At 39.4% G+C, this 19927-nt stretch overlaps 1 protein-coding gene across 2 annotated transcripts; it reads left to right on the forward strand.

Moving 5' to 3' along the window:
* The first annotated feature begins 1399 nt into the window (after positions 1–1399).
* Positions 1400–18031, forward strand: LOC137189045 (NLR family CARD domain-containing protein 3-like). Of its 2 annotated transcripts, XM_067598678.1 has the most exons (11): positions 1400–1468; positions 5384–5520; positions 6199–6396; positions 7726–7839; positions 9242–9320; positions 9480–9708; positions 9873–11670; positions 11783–11956; positions 12512–12685; positions 14800–14846; positions 15001–18031. In XM_067598678.1, exons 2-11 carry the CDS (start codon positions 5432–5434, stop codon positions 15561–15563), a joined length of 3465 nt encoding a protein of 1154 aa, XP_067454779.1. In that variant the 5' UTR covers positions 1400–1468; positions 5384–5431; the 3' UTR covers positions 15564–18031. The 2 variants fall into 2 exon arrangements, with proteins under 2 accessions (XP_067454779.1, XP_067454780.1); XM_067598679.1 differs by lacking the exon at positions 7726–7839.
* Positions 18032–19927: the final 1896 nt, after the last annotated feature.

Raw genomic sequence — 19927 nt, forward strand, 5'->3', positions numbered from 1 at the left:
ACTTAAAAGTATATCCACTGAATTACTGTCTCTCATTAATGCGACATTATTATATGAACCTTTCTCAGGGGTGATTCCTAGACTGTGGCTTGGTGGAAAGGTTCTCAAGGAACGTTCTTGTAATAATGCTCATATCAGAAGTGTTCTTACTTCTATTCAAAGTCAGTGTCCCACAGAACTATTAGCAATTACTTGGACTTTGTGGTGGACAAGGGACATAAGACCAAACAAAGTTCACATTTGTTCTGATTCAGCAGCTGCTCTGATGGCTTTAAGAGGAGCTAAATCAAAAGCTCGACCTGACCTTATTAATGAGATCTTATCTGTTTTGTTCAGAATTGGGAGGACTGGCTGTGAAGTCAAGTTTTGCTGGGTGTAATGAAATAGCCAATTCTATAGCAAAGACAATCCTAAAGAAATGAGAAATAGATGTAAATATATCCCAGAGAAGAATGGAATTTACAGGAAAAATCAAGGTGAGTGTTGAAAGAGAATGTCAGGGATTATGGGAAAAAGAGACCTAAGGAAGGCACTATTTTTCTCTTCATCCTCAGATTAAAGAAGCCAGTTATAGCTCTGGAACCCGAAGAGATTCTGTTAAAATTTGCAGACTGAGGCTGGGACACTGCAGGTAGAACTTTTAGCACATTATAGGAAAACAGCCTACTGGATTATGTGGCCGTCTTGAAACAATCAGGCATGTTGGAATGTAGCAAATATAATACAGAAAGGACAAAAAAAATGTTTTTAAGAAATTGTCAGACCTAGGAGTTTTGTCATTTTCTATTAAAACTTTCTTTGGCCAAAATGAGAACCACCAGCTGATCACAAAAGCAGTTTTATAGCTCCTGCATGATTCAGGGTTATATATGAAATGGTTAATATGCCTAGTAGCGTCTACACTCCCATAATCCTTAATCCATTGTTGGAAGGTTATGTTTCCTAACATTAGCAGGGATGTTTGGACTGAATTTAACAGATTTTTTGTCACCAATAAAGTTAAAGAAATTCATGTTAAAATTTTATACAGGTGCCATCTCTGCAATGAATTGATTCATAATTTTAGACCCGATGTTTCCCCTGTTTTCTCTGCAAGGAGGAGGATAAGCCCTTTTCTCATTTATTTTATGTCTGTACTCATTCAAGCAACTTTTGGACTCAAATTTCCTTATTGATCTGGGAGACTCAAAAAGTTTTGGTCACTATTACAGAGAGTATGGTCTCATTTTTGAATGCAATAACAATGATGAAGTCGATAACTTGATAAAATTGCTGTGTCTTTTTGGCAAACTCCATGGTCACAAAGACAGATTTCTGATGGCGGACCCATGGATGTATAATAAGAGCTCCTATAATACATCCATGGGCGGACCAGAGCGACTTCCGGTTCAAATGAGGGAATCAAATCAGGGAATATAGTTTCACTTTCTCTTGTTATCGCAGTGCGGATTCTTTTCTCTATCTAAAGGTAATGTAACCGACAGTTTTCAGTGTTTGACACTTAAGTGGATCTTTGTTCATGTTGTTAGCGCCAACTTAACTGCCGTTAGCTTAGCTCCTCTAGAAACAGCAGATATCTAAAAAGTTAAAGTTAAAAGTGTCGATTGAAAATGATAGTGAACTCGTTGGAACATTTTCCGCCATTTTGTAATTAAGGAGTTTGAAAGTGTGGAATCAGTGTATGGAATAAGCCGCTGCTCTCCCGCTGTCTGAGACATTAACTGAAAGCAGTGTCGGTGAAGGGTCTGTCAGGTGCCGTATTTAGTAAAACAGCTGCGCCAGAGGGTTTACTGACACTTCTCCAACAGGAACTAGTGTCGCCTCTTTATGTAATTTTGTCATCAAATGTGTTTGGAAAGGTTTTATTGAGACTGTTAGTCATTTATTTTGGAACTGTTGAGAAGTTTTTGGAAGGATCCATCTGCTTTAACTTAAAATACATTCAGTCCAGTACTGTACTTAAGTACAGTCTTGAGGTACTTGTACTTCCATTTTCTGCTACTTTATACTTTCACTCCACTAAGTTAACTTACATCACAGAGCTCCCTCTATTTTACCCTTTACGCCACTACATTTATTTGATTGCTATGATTAAGTATGATTATGATTAAATAAAAAATAAATGATCTGTCTATAAAATATGAGTAAGGTAAGATTAGACTTTGTTGTCCCAGTGGGTAATTTGCCTTAGACAGTGTCTGCAGTATAACATCTCAGCAACAACAATAAAAACAGATACATCTATCAATTGCACAATCTACATTATTATAGATTAAACTACGCAAAAAGTTAAAACTAGCTCCAACTCAACCAACAAAAAGTACTATATGTTAACACATAAATGCATGCAATGCGTTAATGCAATAATGATATAATAATACAACAATGTCAGGGGCCATTCTGCATGATTTTACTTTTGATACTAATAGAATATGTTAACAGAATGGTATTAGTACTTTTACTGAGGTAATGTATTCAAATATATTACCCCTTTTCTCTTAATTGGGAATTTTTATTTATTTTTAACCACAGCAGGAATTATAAAGATACATTTATCTGATACATTTAAAAATACAAATGGCCTTATTTTATATCCCTAAAAACTAAAAATAAACAATTTTACCTGCTCAGGTGAGTGACTTTATCTCTATGATTGTTGTTAGTTTTGGGGGGTTTTTTGTGATGAAATTTTTATTTTTCAGTACTAGAGGTTAGATTTAAAATAACAGCAGATCATCAGCCTTTACATACACATATAATACTGACTACAGATTATTTTAACATAAGCATTCAAACATAATACTCTTGTCTATCCATGTACATTATGACATTCATCAACTGCCCAACAAGGGCTCCTCTTTGCTGCTCCAGTCTTTCAAGTTCCGCCTCCTCCCATCCCCCACCCTGGTAGGCACATGGGTAAAATAACCCGTTGGGTGTTTGGGTAAAACAACAAGAAAATCTGTCTGTCTTAAATAAATTTATATAGACTGAAAATCAGAATCGGCAAAAATCGGAATTGGCAGGACAGACTTTTAAAAAATCAGAATAGGCCAAGAAAATTGCAATTGGTGCATCTCTATTATTGATTCATGTGCTGCTGTAGACTTCAGTCATTCTGTTTTTTTCAGTCTGACCCCCAAGGGTTCAATTGATTCTGGTATGAAAGAGAGAAGAAGGATGAATCAGTAATTAGAATAATTGTTCACTCACAGATCCTTAAAAACCAATGAGGAGAAATTATATCAAGTTAAAAATCTGTTGTGCAGAATTCCAGAACAGAAGCAAGTCAGACAAAAATTCACAAACTGCATCTTACTTCATGTCGGCAATGCAAAGATATTAACTTTACTGTTGTCTTTGTTGAGCGCAGGCTCAATTACATGTCAGTGGGTTTTTTTAATCTTCCCCTACTTGACATTAGAAATGATTTGGCACCTTCTGGTTGTGCTGAATGAAAGAAATTGAATGATGTCAGTTGTATTAACACAGACAGAGTTGCAATAATTTGGTGGGACGGGTTCACAATTTTTCAAGTGTGTCTTAAAACAAAAGTCAGGTGCCCAAATGAATGTTGACACAGGTTTTTCTTGTTGTAATCATTCTTCCTGTTCATAATGGCTATTAAAAGTTTCCTTCATAATGCACTTATAATGCAAGTGCTGGGGGCCAAAATCTACAGTGCTCCTTCTGTGCAAAAATGTATTTAAAAGTTTATCTGAAGCTAATGAGCCTCAGTCTGTCCAAATAGACACAAAGAGGGAATTCTATGCTAAAAAAAACTGTAAATCCGGCAGATATCCACTTGATATGACTAACCCAGACTGCTGAAGCCTCATATAAGCTTCAGATCTTAAGTTTGTCTTTAGTAACTTCAGAGTTTGTTTTTTTGCTGTATGACGTATATATATATATGTGTTGATGTTTTTACTTCATCAGAAAGTTTAGAGAACTCTCATGTCTGAAATTATTGATTTCTTGCAATCAAAGATATTAACAAACAGCCGATGATTATTTCCTTTTTCAGCTGACAGTAAACAAACTCATACGACATTGTTTACATTGTCTCCATAAAGCGCAAAGTCAGACACAACAGTAGGCCAATACCACTGTTTCCTGTGAAACCTTTTAAAATAAAATGCAGTGTTCCAGAGCTGGAGCTGGAGAACACCTCTTCATATGCACAGGTGTTCCTGTTAATTGTAGTCAACAAAAACTAAGAATATTTCAGTAGTTTTCCTCAGTGACATTTTAAATTTTTTAAGGATTTTCAACAAATATTTTTCATCATAGTTTTTGTAAATTAGGCCTAAATGAGCACTGCTTTAATGCAGTGAGACTGTAATGATGCTGATGTTTGATTGATCAGTTTCTCTCCTTTTGTAAGCTCATCTGTAACTGAATTATCAGATATTTCGTGACTTCATGGTGTCAGAGTTCCTGCTGACAGCCACTTTTCAGATCAAATAAAATCTGCTTGGTGTTCATCATCAAAGTGTCTGAGGAGGCAGGAAAAGATCAAAAGATCATCACTGCTTTGCATCACTGACAGTATCCAGTTTTTCTCAGGTTTCCATCACTACGTTCAAAACAGTCAATGTAAAAAAATTACTACTTAGCATCAAACTGAATTTGAGATCAGATGACATTATTAAATCTTAACTGGTGTGAGGAGTTTAACATGTCACATCTAGGCCTACTTATGTTTGTATTATTTGTAAAAGAAATCCCATGAAAAGTAAATTATAGGGGCGACGCTTTAGAACAGCTGATCTGCTTTTGTGTCATGCACACTCTGACTCCTTTGTTAATACCGTGGATCATTCATAATCATGTACAGCTGAAATTATTTAAAGGTCCAGTGTGTAGAATGGGTGCAGAACGGACTTGGCAGAAATGGAATATATAATTCATAAGTATATTTTAATTAGTGTATAATCACCTGAAAATAAGAATCATTGTGTTTTTGTTACTTTAGAATGAGCCCTTTATATCTACACAGGGAGCAGGTTCTCTTCCATGAAGGTTGCCATGTTGCACCGCCATGTTTATACAGTAGCCCAGAACGGACAAACCAAACACTGGCTCTAGAGAGGAACTTTCGCGTTTTTTTGCAAGTTTTGCAGCTATCGTAGGTTCTCCTACACACTTGGAAGGGGAGAAGGAGGGGTATTCAGTTGGTGACAATCTGCAACCTCACCACTAGATGCAACTAAATCTTACACAATGGTCCTTTAAATGTTTAGTGGTGTTGAACTTACTGAAATTAATAAATATTCATAATAAAGAAGAATAACAGCCAATCACAGGAGGAGCAGCTGATATTTAGGATTTCACAGGAGAAATGATGATGATGAAAGGATGATTTGTGTATCCTCTACAGGTGAAGGTAGAAAGTGTGTGTGACTGATGTGGATGTGACTGCAGCAGCATGGATCAGTATGAGGACAGAGGGGAGGGAGTCCCTCCCTCTAAAAGCTCTCTGTGTGGGGAACAAGACTGCAAGACCAAAGCTCAGAGGTAAGATAAGAATCTCTAAGGCCCTGTTTACACCTGGTATTAGGGTGTGATCTGTATTTGGATACGCTATCTGCATAATGACATCTAATCAATCAAACTTTGCTTACACTTGGTCTTAAAATGTGTTCTTGTTTTCTCAGCTGTGCCTGCATTGTGATTGGATCTAAAAATGAGAATTAGCTGGGCGGAGCTTGTGGACTTGTCAAGAAACATGACGTGTCCCAAGTCAAAGAAACTGCTGCCATGAATAGATGTCATTCTTTTTTTTGAGGTGCTGCTACCTGTAGCTTTTGCAGGGCTTGCTTTAGCTGGCAATAAGAGGTGCAGCTAGGTGACCTTTCAACTTACTAGGCCGTTTTTTTTCTCATGGATATAGCATGGATCTATTATAAGTGGTCATGCTGTACAGATTGCATTTACACCTGCTCAGATAAGATCACAATGTGAGCATGTCCACTTCCAAATGTGCTCTGACCGATCTGATCGCATTCTGATCACAATGCATTCTGAGTGCATTTACACATGTATTAACATGTGTTTTCCCTTATCCTGATAATGTATCCAGATACAGATTGTATCTTAGGTGTAAATGGGGGATCTCTGTCCATGACTGTTCTCCACTCACATCACTCCACCATCATTATTCGCATTCAAAGCTCTGTGTGTATTGTGTTGAAGAACAAGGAAGCAGCACAGACCAGACTTCACTGGACCTGGACCTGGACCTGAACCTGAACCTGAACCTGAACCTGAACCTGAACCTGAACCTAAACCTGGATCTGATCCTGAATCTGAACCTAGCTGTGTGTCCTTCATGAGCGACGGGTCAAAGGGTTCCATTATTAATTTTAAACAACGACATTCATCTGATAAAAAGTAAGTTGTTCTCAGTATTAAAATAGGGACAATATGAGATAAAATCTAAAACAGGCACTCCCAAAATAGAATTAAAAGCCTCACTTCCTTGTTAGAAAATGTGAGAAAAAATATGAGGGAGTGCACAGAGGAGAGAGAGTGGAGAAAGCATAAAAGCAAAACTAAACAGAAACCAAAGCAACTTTACTTGGTCTGTATTTCATTGTGGTTAGTTACTAATGCACGGATACAGGTTGTATTTTTTCATTTTCATTGGTTGCCAACTTAAGAGGATGGGTCTTACATAATATGAGCCGCCCGGAGAGAAGATGCCAGCGGAGTGAGAAGAGAGTGGAGATATGAACACTTGAGAGTGGCATACCACAAAGCAACTTTTCATTGGGACCGTGATGTACACAGAATGATAACCCACATCCCTGAAGTATTTTGGTTTAGTTTCTGTCTGCTTTATTCTCAGTGCATGGCTGGCCCACCATGCAGTCAAGTGAGCAACTCAGCAGGCAATGGCAGAAAGCTAGTTGAATAAGTGAGAGAAAATCATGAGAGAGAGTGAATTTTCCTGCGAACTCGCCTTGCTAGTGTAGCTCCCAGGATGCTGTCCATATCGTTTCTGAATGATCTACATTCTAGCCCACATCTATGGCCATGAACTTTGGGATATGACTGAAAAAAAAAAGATTGTGGATACAAGCGGCCAAAAAGAGTTCCTTCACATGATGTCAAGAAGGTCAGACATCTGGCAGGAGGTCAGAGTAGAACTGCTACTCCTTTGCATCAAAAGGAGACAGTTGAGGTGGTTTAGGCATTTCATCATAATGCCTGCTAAATATCCTTGGGTAGCCTTCTGCCACTGTCACCCAGATCTGGGTTTACTTCAGAAAATGGACGAATGGCTGCATGGGATGACATTTTTTTGCAAGTGGACATGGTCTAAGTGAGATAATACTCATTGAGGTGTACATTCCATGATTGTAATAGATTACAAAGAAGCAAAGAATCAACTGATGCAAAGTTGAGGTCGGCCATCCAGTTCACTTGTAGAACATAAACCTCTCTAGGCATTATCCCTTAGATGAACAATCAATTTTTTTATGTTGCTGCTGTTTGGATGTACATAGTCATATCTGTGGGGTTGACTATCATAGGTCAAAAAGTGTTTTCCATTTTGGGTGAAGAACCACTGAAAATGGCCAGTCAGTCTAGTATGGACAGTGAAACATGTTTTTACAATGTTTTATGAAATTTAAAAAAATGTTTGATCAAATATACTACCAGTAAATGTCTTAGTGTCTTCTGGGTACAGTGCAGAATATATTCTATTTTTATCAGGAGGAAGCTGGAGAAACAAGACTGCCCTGAACCCAGCTGTGTGTCCATGAAGGGTGACCAGACTGAGAAACATCCTTTTAATTCAAGGAAAAGGCACCGCCCTGTTGATCAAAGGTAAGGATTTAAAACTGATAATGAAAACAAGATTATTTGATATCATCAGCAGTGTTTCCCACAGGAAAGTTAAATGCATCAATATGGTGCACATTGAGAGCAAAATTAAGGGGACAGATGCATAAATGATGTGATGCTCAAAAACCATTCATACACCATTTCGATCTGCGATCGAAGGGTGCATATGCATGGGTCCATTAGCGATCTGAGGGTGATGTGAAGAGGTTGAGATGAAATATAAACTTTTAGTTATTTTATAGTTATAATTTTAGTAAAACGTTGTTTGTTTATGTTGATAACCAACTGCACTGAATGTGTGATTGTTTTTCTGCAGTTACAGAGATTTGTAAAATGCTAATCAAAGGCATATCTATAAACATAACATTGATTAATTTTGTGTGAATATTTTTATCATTCTTTTAATTTACATAGGAGTCAACATTTTATTTTGCTCTTAATATTCTTTTTATTCTATCACACCTTGTGAAGTTGGTTTAGATATGAGTGCTACAAACTAATCATTGATTACATTTCTGAGATATCACTGCTGACGATGGTTTACAGTCCATGTGATGAATTAATAATATGTACAGTATGAAGAGCTGTACAGCTGTGCGTAATGGTTGTGCATAAAGACAGCTGTTCTGCTGTTGGTGACCCTTGCCAATGCAATACAATCGGTGAATCTGCACTTCTTTCCCGTTTGTTTCAATAACAGGTGTACAGACAGGTAGAATAGGCAACAAACTGGTATGAAAATGGCTGTTTTAGAGCGTGTCTTCATCCATTTATGGCTATTGTGGGAGTGGAAATGAGGCTTGTGTACGTGCCCCCAGTTCCTCAGTGACTCAAATCTCAGTGAAATTTATAAAACTGAATCATGCTTACACATAGCTTTATAAATCTAATGAAAAGAATGCATATGCATATTTCAGGCAGCCACAGTCTAAATGGTGATCTTAGGTATGATATCTAGAGTTTTTAAAAACTTACTGAGTCAGGTTAAGTTTTGTGAGCAGCAGCACTGTATTTTAGCAGCACTCACACTCACACAGTCAAACACATTCACTCTGGGAGCTGCCCAGTACAACCAGTCTGATACAACCACACACTGGTTCTAGCTGCCTTGCTCCAGGGCACTTCAGTAGTATGCGGTGAGGGAGGGAGAGCTTCACGGAGGGTTGGTGAGAGCTGTTGGGACTAAACCAAACTGACACTGAGCTGAAAGCTACAAAGAGACTGAGCTGTTGATTCTTAGTGGGATCAGCAGGACTGGTAAAGCTTTACCTGAGTTATCTGATTCACTGTCTACATCCAAATATCTTTTAATAGACCTTTAGCTTGTGTTTGTCTCTATGTGGACAGACATAATCTTAGCTCATTCTTCATGAATCCTCCACAGAGAGGATCGGGAGAGCTCAGATGTTCCCAGTGCTCAGTCTGCCCAGCAGCATCAAACACACCTGGACTCCATATTTATGGTCTGTACATGTACAACTACTTTTACATCTATTCTGTTCACAATCATCTCCATGCTGCACTTTGTAGACCAGTGGATTGTCAGTCTGTCAAGCATGGATCTGATATTTGCTTCCATGATTTTAGTTTGAATGTGTCATTCATATAGTATTCTGTTCCAGCTGCTGGAGGAGAACATCTTCACTTTTGTGAAGAAGGAGCTGAAGAATATGCAGAAGGTTCTGAATTCAGATTACCCAGAATACTTAGAGAGTCAGAGGGAGGATGAGGAAGTGTTGGACAGGGAGGAGGAAGAGCTGAACAGGAGCAGCAGAGAGGCATTTTTGAAGATCACACTGCACTTCCTGCGGAGAATGAAGCAGGAGGAGTTGGCTGACTGTCTGCAGAGCAGTAAGAGGATTTCTATAAAGATTAAACATTCTGGATAAATGAGACATTTACTTAAGTCTCAGGAGATGGAGGAAAATGTGTTCATGTATGCATTCTTTTGGTGGAATTATTTGTCATAATGTCTTTATTAATCAATTATTGATCGTATTTCTGTGTTTATTCAGAAACTCCTGGTGTAGTTTGTCAGCGTAAACTCAAATCCAGCCTGAAGGAGAAGTTCCAATGTGTGTTTGAGGGGATTTCTAAAGCAGGAAACCCAACCTTTCTGAATCAGATCTACACAGAGCTCTACATCACCGAGGGAGGGACTGCAGAGGTCAATGATGAACATGAGGTCAGACAGATTGAAACAGCATCCAGGAAACCAGTCAGACCAGAAACAACAATCAGACATGAAGACATCTTTAAGGCCTCAACTAGAGAAGATGAACCGATCAGAACGGTGATGACAAAGGGAGTGGCTGGCATTGGGAAAACAATTTTAACACAGAAGTTCACCCTGGACTGGGCTGAAGACAAAGCCAACCGGGACATACAGTTCACATTTCCGTTCACTTTCAGAGAGCTCAATGTGCTGAAAGAGAAAAAGTACAGCTTGGTGGAACTTGTTCATCACTTCTTTATTGAAACCAAAGAAGCAGGAATTTGCAGGTTTGAAGAGTTCCAGGTTGTGTTCATCTTTGACGGCCTGGATGAGTGTCGATTTCCTCTGGACTTCCACAGCAATCAGAACCTGACTGATGTCACAGAGTCCACCTCAGTGGACGTGCTGCTGACAAATCTTATCAGGGGGAAACTGCTGCCCTCTGCTCGCCTCTGGATAACCACACGACCTGCAGCAGCCAGTCAGATCCCTTCTGAGTGTATCGACATGGTGACAGAGGTTAGAGGGTTCACTGACCCACAGAAGGAGGAGTACTTCAGGAAGAGATTCAGAGATGAGGAGCAGGCCAATGCAATCATCTCCCGCATCAAGACATCACGAAGCCTCCACATCATGTGCCACATGCCAGTCTTCTGCTGGATCACCACTACAGTTCTGGAGCATGTGTTGAAAAGCAGCGAGGGAGGAGAGCTTCCCAAGACCCTGGCTGAGATGTACATCCACTTCCTGGTGGTTCAGTCCAAACTCAAGAATATCAAGTATGAAAGAGGAGCTGAGACAGATCCACATTGGAATCCAGAGAGCAGGCAGATGATTGCATCTTTGGCAAAGCTGGCTTTTGAGCAGCTGCAGAAAGGCAACCTGATCTTCTATGAATCAGACCTGACAGAGTGTGGCATTGATATCAGAGCAGCCTCAGTGTACTCAGGAGTGTTCACACAGATCTTTAGAGAGGAGAGAGGGCTGTACCAGGAAAAGATGTTCTGCTTTGTCCATCTGAGTGTTCAAGAGTTTCTGGCTGCTCTTCATGTCCATCTGACATTCATCGACTCTGGAGTCAATCTGTTGGCAGAACAATCAACATTCCAGAAGTTTGAAACTAAACAAGAATCTGCAATGACACATCTCTACCAGAGCGCTGTGGACAAGGCCTTACAGAGTCCAAATGGACACCTGGATTTGTTCCTGCGCTTCCTCCTGGGTCTTTCACTACAGACCAATCAGACTCTCCTACAAGGCCTACTGACACAGGCAGGAAGCAGTTCACAGACCAATCAGGACACAGTAAAGTACATCAAGAAGAAGATCGGTGAGGATCTGTCTGCAGAGAGAAGCATTAATCTGTTCCACTGTCTGAATGAACTGAATGACTGTTCTCTAGTGGAGCAGATCCAACAGTACCTGAGTTCAGGAAGTCTCTCCACAGATAATCTCTCTCCTGGTCAGTGGTCAGCTCTCGTCTTCATCTTACTGTCATCAGAAAAAGATCTGGATGTGTTTGACCTGAAGAAATACTCTGCTTCAGAGGAGGCTCTTCTGAAGCTGCTGCCAGTGGTCAAAGCCTCCAAAAAAGCTTTGTAAGTATATGGATAGTTAGATTTATTCATCATCATTTAAATACTCTATCTTTTCAATAGGAGAGAAAATAAATAACTTCTCGCTTGTTTTCTTTTTTTATTTCCTCATCAGACTGAGTGTCTGTAACCTCTCAGAGAAAAGCTGTGCAGCTCTGTCCTCAGTCCTCAGCTCCCAGTCCTCTAGTCTGAGAGAGCTGGATCTAAGTAACAACAGCCTGCAAGATTCAGGAGCGAAGATGCTGTCTGTAGGACTGAAGAGTCCACACTGTACACTGGAAACTCTCAGGTCTGGATTCAACCTGTTCAACAGATGACCATTTAAAATTTGAATGATATTAGAGGACAACCATTAAACCTATGTTGGATAGTCTCTGATTTGTCAAACAGGTTTTTACTAAACCACAGCAGTAGAGATATTACTCTCATGCAGATTTTTATTTTTTTTGTTTTTGCCTTTGTTGTTGAATTATTAAATACCATAGATGATCTTAAATATTTTTTTTCTAAATGTGTCTAAAACCTGTTGTACCTGGACAAGTAAGTATTTACAGGGGGTTCCTCAAGCACCAGTTGCAGGCTAAAGAGCAGACTAGTTGCATCTGTCTGGTGGATACTTTGGTCAACCACTGTCAACCAATGTCAAGCTAAAGCTTCACTCTTCATAACCACATTTGAATGTTTTTTAACATTTAGAACACAGATCACAACTGTCTGGATGCTCAACTTTCTGGACCTCCCTGATTCAATTCATCTTTTAGTTAGTTTGTTTGTAGACAGTTTTTTGTTGTACCTGACTGCACACAACAGTACTCAGACTGTTTGTTGTTATGTGTGTTTTCAGGCTGTCAGGATGTCTGATCACAGAGGAAGGCTGTGCTTCTCTGGCCTCAGCTCTGAACTCCAACCCCTCTCATCTGAGAGAGCTGGACCTGAGCTACAATCAACCAGGAGACACAGGAGTAAGGCTGCTGATTGCTGGATGGGAGGATCCACACTGGAAACTGGAAACTCTCAGGTATGGAGAGACACTGTCAAATAGAGTAGGGTTTTCCCTGGGGTTTTTTGAGACAATGGTGGCAAAGGTTGGAGAACGTGTGTGGTGTGACGTACAGTTTGTGTGCATACCTTTAGAGTGTTGTGCACTTAAGTGAAAAAAAAAATCATGATTTGACAGCTAAAAGTGAGGGGATTTAAATTTTATACTAAGATGGAGCAAAAAGATGAAAAATAAAGGTTGTTACAAATGCCAGTGTCTATTTTGTTAGTCTGGGACAATATGCTTATCTCCTGATGCAATACTACTTGATTCAGAATCAATTCTCATTTTAAAACAGATTCTCGATTGAATGAATAGAAAAGGGGGCACTATTTTCAGCCTCTTGCTCCAGTATACTGTATGCCAAACCATACACTGCTGTCCTTATTCCACTGAAATACAATATGGAATGTAACTGGCAGAGAAGATAAATGGTCCGCAGCCTTTTTATTTTAAAAAGTTTACTGCATTAATCAATGATTAAATTAATTTGTAAGAATCTTACAGACTCCTGCCTGATAAAAAACTGAGGGGGAGGTGGTGTGCTCCGCTGTGTTGTTATTAATGTCATGTCTCCAGCAGTGGAGAGCAGCCTCTGCACCGTTAGCTCCGGGGAAGGCCATCGCTGTCCAACATGTTGAGCAGGTGCAGGGTTTTTGAGGCGAAATGATCAAGTGACATTTTAATTTCAATATTTTCTGCAGCTCATTCCATCTGTAGGGAGCAAAGTATTTGAAACCAGTTATTCAAAACTTAGTTTGAACATGTGGTACAACTAATGTTAAACTGTCCTGTGACCACTTTGCTTGACAGGTGTTCCACTTGGGTCTTAAAAGTGAGTCTGGAATCCAACTAGATTCCCAAATATTTAATACATTCAACAGTTTCAATCTCACAAGAGTTTGAATGTGGGCAGTAATCTGGATACTCTTAAGTGACCTTGAGGATAGCATACGTTTTGTTTTGTCAGAAAAAATGTATCAAAAGCGGACTGATTTGCAATGGCCAGATTAAGAGAAAGGTCAGTGGCATACATTAGATACATTATGTATCTACAAAAGTGTACATTACAATTTGAGTGGCAGAGATGATATTGTTAATGTATATGGTGAATAAAAGGGGACCAAGAGTAGTCCCTTGAAGAACTCCTATACTAACCTTAAGAGCACTAGTTATGGAGCCGTTGAAAACTACTGCTGTATCTCAAACATGGCCAGATTAAATAAAATGACGATTAAAAGTCTTATATATATTTGATTTATTGATTATTAGTTGATTATCAAAATAGATTTTAGGGGGTAGAGAGGATTTAGTAACTTTCAGAAACTCAGTTGCATTACCAGAAACATTACCAAAGGAGGAAAAGTAGTGGTCAGATTTGTTTTTTTCAAATAAGACTAAAGAAGTGATTCCACTGATGGCTAAAATTCTGCCAGTTGGTCAGATTATTGGCAGATTTGTCTTCCATGCAGTTCCATTCTAACAGTTACAGCTTTCAAAATGTTTGGGGAGAACCAAGGTTTAGAACAATTCTTTACTCTACATTTTTTATAGGGAGCATTTTTAGAGCATTTTTAACATGAATAAGTTGTTAATTAAGAGGCAGGTCAGGGTCCATGAAGCATCTTGTCCTGGTTTAGCTGCTCCTGAAGGAATAGAGCAACTTTCAGCTTTCAGAGTGTTTTCCACCTGAACACATTATTCAGTGATATTAATATCTCCCAGTGTCTCAAACTAAGGAGGAAAGCAAGTTAAATCAGGTAGCACCATCAGAAACTCAACACATATTAAATTATGCTCATGAATACTTTTTTTTCTTTGTGACACCTCCCAGGCTTTGTATAATTATGAGATATGGCCTGCAGCTTTTTTTATTTGGTGAATGAATTTGTGTAGATCTCAACTAAATCTCTGACTTTTTGTAATTTATAAATGCAGTTTCCTGTAAATGTTGAAAGTTAAACCTGATTAGCTTCAATCAGGGTTTCAGAAGGATTGGGATACTGGATTCAGATTGGATAAAATGCTATGAAAACCCAACCCCACATTTGAATAGAATAATAAAACTTGCTGCTCTGACCTCCTCCTTTCAGGATGCAGCCCGCTGGAGTTCAATGGTTGACACCAGGTCTGAGGAAATGTAAGTGTGTTTTTAATTTCATTCATGCAAACAAAAAGAACTTCAAACTGTGACATCACTCATTCACATCCCACTGAGGATGAAGATGATGTCATCATCAAACAGGTGATAGATCAATAACTGCAGCTGTATTGTGTCTTGTTCTCTCCATCAGATGCCTGTGAACTCACACTGGATCCAAACACAGTAAACAGAAAACTCAAACTGTCTGACAGCAACACGAAGGTGACATATGTGGAAGAGGATCAGTCATATCCTGATCATCCAGACAGATTTGAAGTCTGGCCTCAGCTGCTGTGTAGAAATGGTCTGACTGGTCGCTGTTACTGGGAGGTCGAGTGGAGTGGAAGGGCTTATGTATCAGTGACTTACAAAGGAATCAGAAGGAGAGGATGCAGTAATGACTGCAGGTTTGGAGGGAATGATCAGTCCTGGAGTCTGTACTGCTGTGATGGTGGTTACTCTATCAATTACAGTAACAATGGAGCAGTCATCCCCTCCTCCTCTTCATCCTCTGTCTCTCACAGAGTTGCAGTGTATGTGGACTGTCTTGCTGGCATTCTCTCCTTCTATGAAGTCTCCTCTGACACACTGATTCACCTCCACACCTTCAACACCACATTCACTCAACCTCTTTATGCTGGGATTGGATTTGGGTTTGGGAGAGGGTTCTGGGCTGGTCAGCCTGGTTCCTCACTGTCTCTGTGTTCTCTGTAGGACAGAGAGTCTCCCGTTAGAAAAACATGTTATTTAGTACCTGCCTGATCTCACACTGGTTGTAAATGCAGTGTCTAAACCCGACAGTTTTCATCAGCAGAATGAACAAATGAAAACTAAGACCCATCAGATAAATATCATGTAACCATAATATCATGGATTCTGTAAGGGGAACTTAATGGTATGTCATACCCCTCTCTCTGTTCCCATGTTTCCAGTCTACATCTCCACTGATTACTTGTTGTATCACCAGAGCAGTAACATTGTTGGTTTTGTGCTGATTATTTTCTTTGCTATTGTTTTTAACTTGGTTGGTGGTAGTATGATTATCCAGTTGGTGATGAGGTGGTGGTTCTTACCGATAAACTGATCAACCTGATATTGATGATGTGACTGTATTTTTGCAGTTTTTGTAAGCTTTATACACTGTGTTTTTTAGATTCATGTTTCAAATATATAAATAAATAATGGATTATCATTATATCAAAGTAATAATTTCAATATTTGTTTATTACATTGTATTTGAGCATTGCTATGAACTTCTGAACTGTGTTACATATTGTCCTTGACTGTCTGTCAATGAAGACTTTTTACTACTTATCATTATTAATTCTGATGTTGATCCTACTATATGATCCATATTTATTCAGAGAGAAATGATCAGAACAATGTTCTTACAAACCCTGATCACAAGTGGACAGCGCTAAATACAAGTTTAAACAACCACCAAGACACATTGTGATCTGATCATTCAAACCACTTGCCGAGGTAGTCTGCGATGCATTTGACCACCTGTCTTTTGTAGTGTAAACGCTAATGGGTCCTGATTTGTCCTCAACAAGGACGTAACAGGAAAATATATCATCAATGCAGGTCGTGGTGATTGTTTTGGTGACAGCACCCCAACACCAAATGACTTTGTCCTGCCAATCTCAACAGTTGGAATAGCCTGTACATGTATATTAGTTGTTGAAACATTTATGTTTTCTCAGCTAGCCCATGTGAAACATATCTGGCACTTGTCTGGTGACAAACTGATGTAATAACTGTGTGCGGGGCTCTTTGACCTTTTAGTGGAAGTGATGTAGGCAGTGACAAAATCTGAACACAAGTGGTCACCTGCGCAATTTGGAAACGCATGATAGACGCAAGTATGACGCTGATGTGTCTTGGCTTTCCCCTTGTGTTCGGATCACCGAAACACATTTTAAAACCAAGTGTAAACAATCTCACTGACACTATGTGTAGGATTTTGAAGTTTTTTTCAGAGCCCTGTTCACAGCCCTGTTCACATCTGGCATTAAAATGTGTCTTAGGTGATCTGATCACAATTAGACAGCTCTAAGCAGAGGTGTGAATGCACCCAAGATGCATTGAGGATGCATTGAGATCCAATCGCTCAGACCACATTCGGAGGTGCATATGGCCACATTCTTTTAGCAGTGTGTACACAAATGTGTCCTGAGCCACACTGAAGAACTGCCTACTCAACTGACATCCTGTGTAAGCTCAAGTACAACCTCATTCACACGCCAACGGCACCATATTAACTACAGAACAACATGGGGACTGGCGACCTGAGCAGACAGTATGAAGTTAGCAGTATAGCTGTGAATGTAGCAGTGCACTGTGTGTACAGTTTAGGCTGTTTGTCAGTGAATAAATGCTACAACTCCTCAAGACCCACTTAAGCCAAGTTCCTGTATCTCACTTGCCACCTGCTGATAAAAACTGAAGGGGATTAGCCCTAAAGTTAACGACAATGGGTTAGCCTTACCTGACCAGGCTCATTAAAGGTGGACTGACCTTTAAAGTGGACCAGCTATTCTCATTTTAGTGATAATCTAAGCTGCTCCCAATGGAGAAATGTGTGGCTGCTGAGTCTCTCCTGAGTTTTGCTCTCCTCTGCCCCACATTTGGTCTTTGCAATCGGAAATGATGTATGTGTATTATTTGCATATAGAGCAGGGAAGTGAGATCCAATCACAAGTGGTCACTCATGATGCATGTGAGGATGCATTCTAATGCCAGGTGTGAACTGATGTACTTGGAGCTGTCCACTTGTGATCAGCTCAACCAAGACGCATGTTGATGCCAGGTGTGAACAGGGACTTTGGCTCTCTGTGGTGGGAGGATGAAGAATGATAGTGAGCTAACATCCTCCATGTGCTGGAAATGTTGAAATACCTTCACTCTGCTTGTCTGTCCCTCTTTGTATTTTAAATAACAGGATGTTTGGCTTTAATTTGACTTCAATGACAGTTAAAGTAAGAGCAGACACCAAAAATGCTGCGCTCATCTCTTCCTCAGTTTTCAGAGTTTCTTCAAATGACTGAAACAGCGCCACTCTGAATGGCAACAGCTAGCAAATGTGTCAGTCTGTGTGGTTAAAGACGGTACTGTACTCATATAGTTGAGAATCATGTGGAGTCTACTAAAGGGAAGCCAGCAGATTAAAACAACAGAGGAGTGCACCGTAGCTACTTCGTTTATATTGTATATCATAGTTCATACTTCAACCGTTGTTTTTCTTTGGGAACTGATTTCCCTTTCTACAATTGTTACTTTAATCTGTAGCTCAACATGTTGGAAGACCCCTTGAAGATTTTGAGGGTGTGCGTTCAATCCTCACCAAAAACTGATGTATTTAAGTCCAACAACCAAAGTGAAGATTCAGAAACTTTTAGAAGACAAACCACCGTAGCTCAAGATGTTACAAGAATCCTTAGACTTTTTGAGGTTGCAGGTTTGATCCTGAGTCAGCCAGTTTGTTTTAAAACCCAGAGGAAAGACTGAAAAGCTCTATGAAATACAGCTTTCAGTATCTTTGACCCAGTGATTCAATGAAGTAGATGACTGTTCAGGCATTTTGTGGTCACTAATTATATACTTGTGAGGCTTCGTGAATATAAGTCCTATTTACAAAGAAAAAAATGTGAAATGCTCTAAGAAACAGTGTCTGAGAAACTGTCTCAGACCAAAATGCTCGGGATGTTAGATGACTGATTTGAAGTTTAAAGGTTGAAGGTTTAGTGAATTTTGAAGGCAGATGTACCAATGAGAGCATGAAAAGCTTGAAAAAAGATGTATTAATTGTCTCAGACCCAATATATAAATAGAGTAATAATGTAATGTATAATAATGTATAACAATGTTTTGAGGATAAATGTTTGATTCTCAAGTGAATTATAAGGTCCAGTCAACAAAGGAAAGAGTAAAAATCTCTACAAAACAAACTTTAAGTGGCTCTGGCCAGATAGCTCAGGCTGTTTGAGAACTACTGCACACTGGGAATTTCTCTCTGAGAACTTGAGTTTCACTTTGGGTCTTGGACTTCAAAATATACTGAACCCACACAAACCCGCACAAACCCACAACCTCTGAACTTCTCAACAATCCTATAACAGCCTGAGATATTTGGTCTGAGACACTTAGTCTCCTTCTTGGAGATTCCAAAATTGAACTTTGTGTCTTTTTCACTGCATGAAACGGGGGGACTTCAAATTCTTCAAAATCTTTCTCTTCCCCCAATTCAGGCGTCTAAAAACAAAAGAAGCAAATTTGTTGGTGTGATGTGGAGGCTAATTTCTGTGAGTCAAAGTACCAACTTGCATCTGAACTACTGCAGATCTTGATGTGAATTCGGACTTCTGCAGAAACTAACTTACATCTGCATGTGACATGTCAAGACTGCTACAGATGATTTGCATTAGCAGATTCCAACTTACATTTGGAGATTGGTGGTTTGCTCTACAGTTTCCACAGATCTTGACTCGCACTTCAGCAAATTCAAGTCTTGAATTCAGACTTATTTAGATTACAACTCACATTATGAAAATATTACAGAACGCAGCAGCTAATCACTGCAAAACAAAGTGCAACTGGACATCTGCAGTCTTGACTTGTTTTCAAACATCTGTATGTTATGATTGGCACTCAAGATTACCGCAGAAACTGACTTCCATTTTCAGATTCCAGACTTGAAGCTTGGCTACTGCCCATCCAGACTTACATTCACAGATTTCCAATTCCTACTCTGACTACACTTCTGCTGATCCTGACTGGCCTTCGCAGATTTCTGAATGGCATTGCAAGTAGACTTTTGAATCACATTCAGACTTCTGCAGATCCTCAGTTGCATTCATAGATCCCAACTTGTAGCTAATTGGTCTTTGATCAGGTGGAAACTTTTATGATGCAGCAGTCAAGCAACATCAAAGGTCAGATACATATCTGCAAAGTCATAACTGTTTTTTTTTAAGAACTTTTAAACACAGAAAGAGGATTTTAATTGGTGATAGCACTAGCAACCAGTTTCATCACATTCAATGAGCCCCCACCACCCCTTTCTTTAACAGTCCCTC

This window comes from Thunnus thynnus, chromosome 9 (genome assembly GCF_963924715.1).
Source record: "Thunnus thynnus chromosome 9, fThuThy2.1, whole genome shotgun sequence".
In the NCBI taxonomy this organism is placed as follows: Eukaryota; Metazoa; Chordata; class Actinopteri; order Scombriformes; family Scombridae; genus Thunnus; species Thunnus thynnus.

Bases quoted from the DNA above. Each gene is read 5' to 3' on its own strand.
- LOC137189045 (XM_067598678.1), top strand. From the start codon at position 5,432: ATGGATCAGTATGAGGACAGAGGGGAGGGAGTCCCTCCCTCTAAAAGC. The intron at 9,709-9,872 runs GTAAGAGGATTT...GTGTTTATTCAG, and splicing joins GGCTGACTGTCTGCAGAGCA to AAACTCCTGGTGTAGTTTGT. The intron at 12,686-14,799 runs GTATGGAGAGAC...TCCTCCTTTCAG, and splicing joins TGGAAACTGGAAACTCTCAG to GATGCAGCCCGCTGGAGTTC.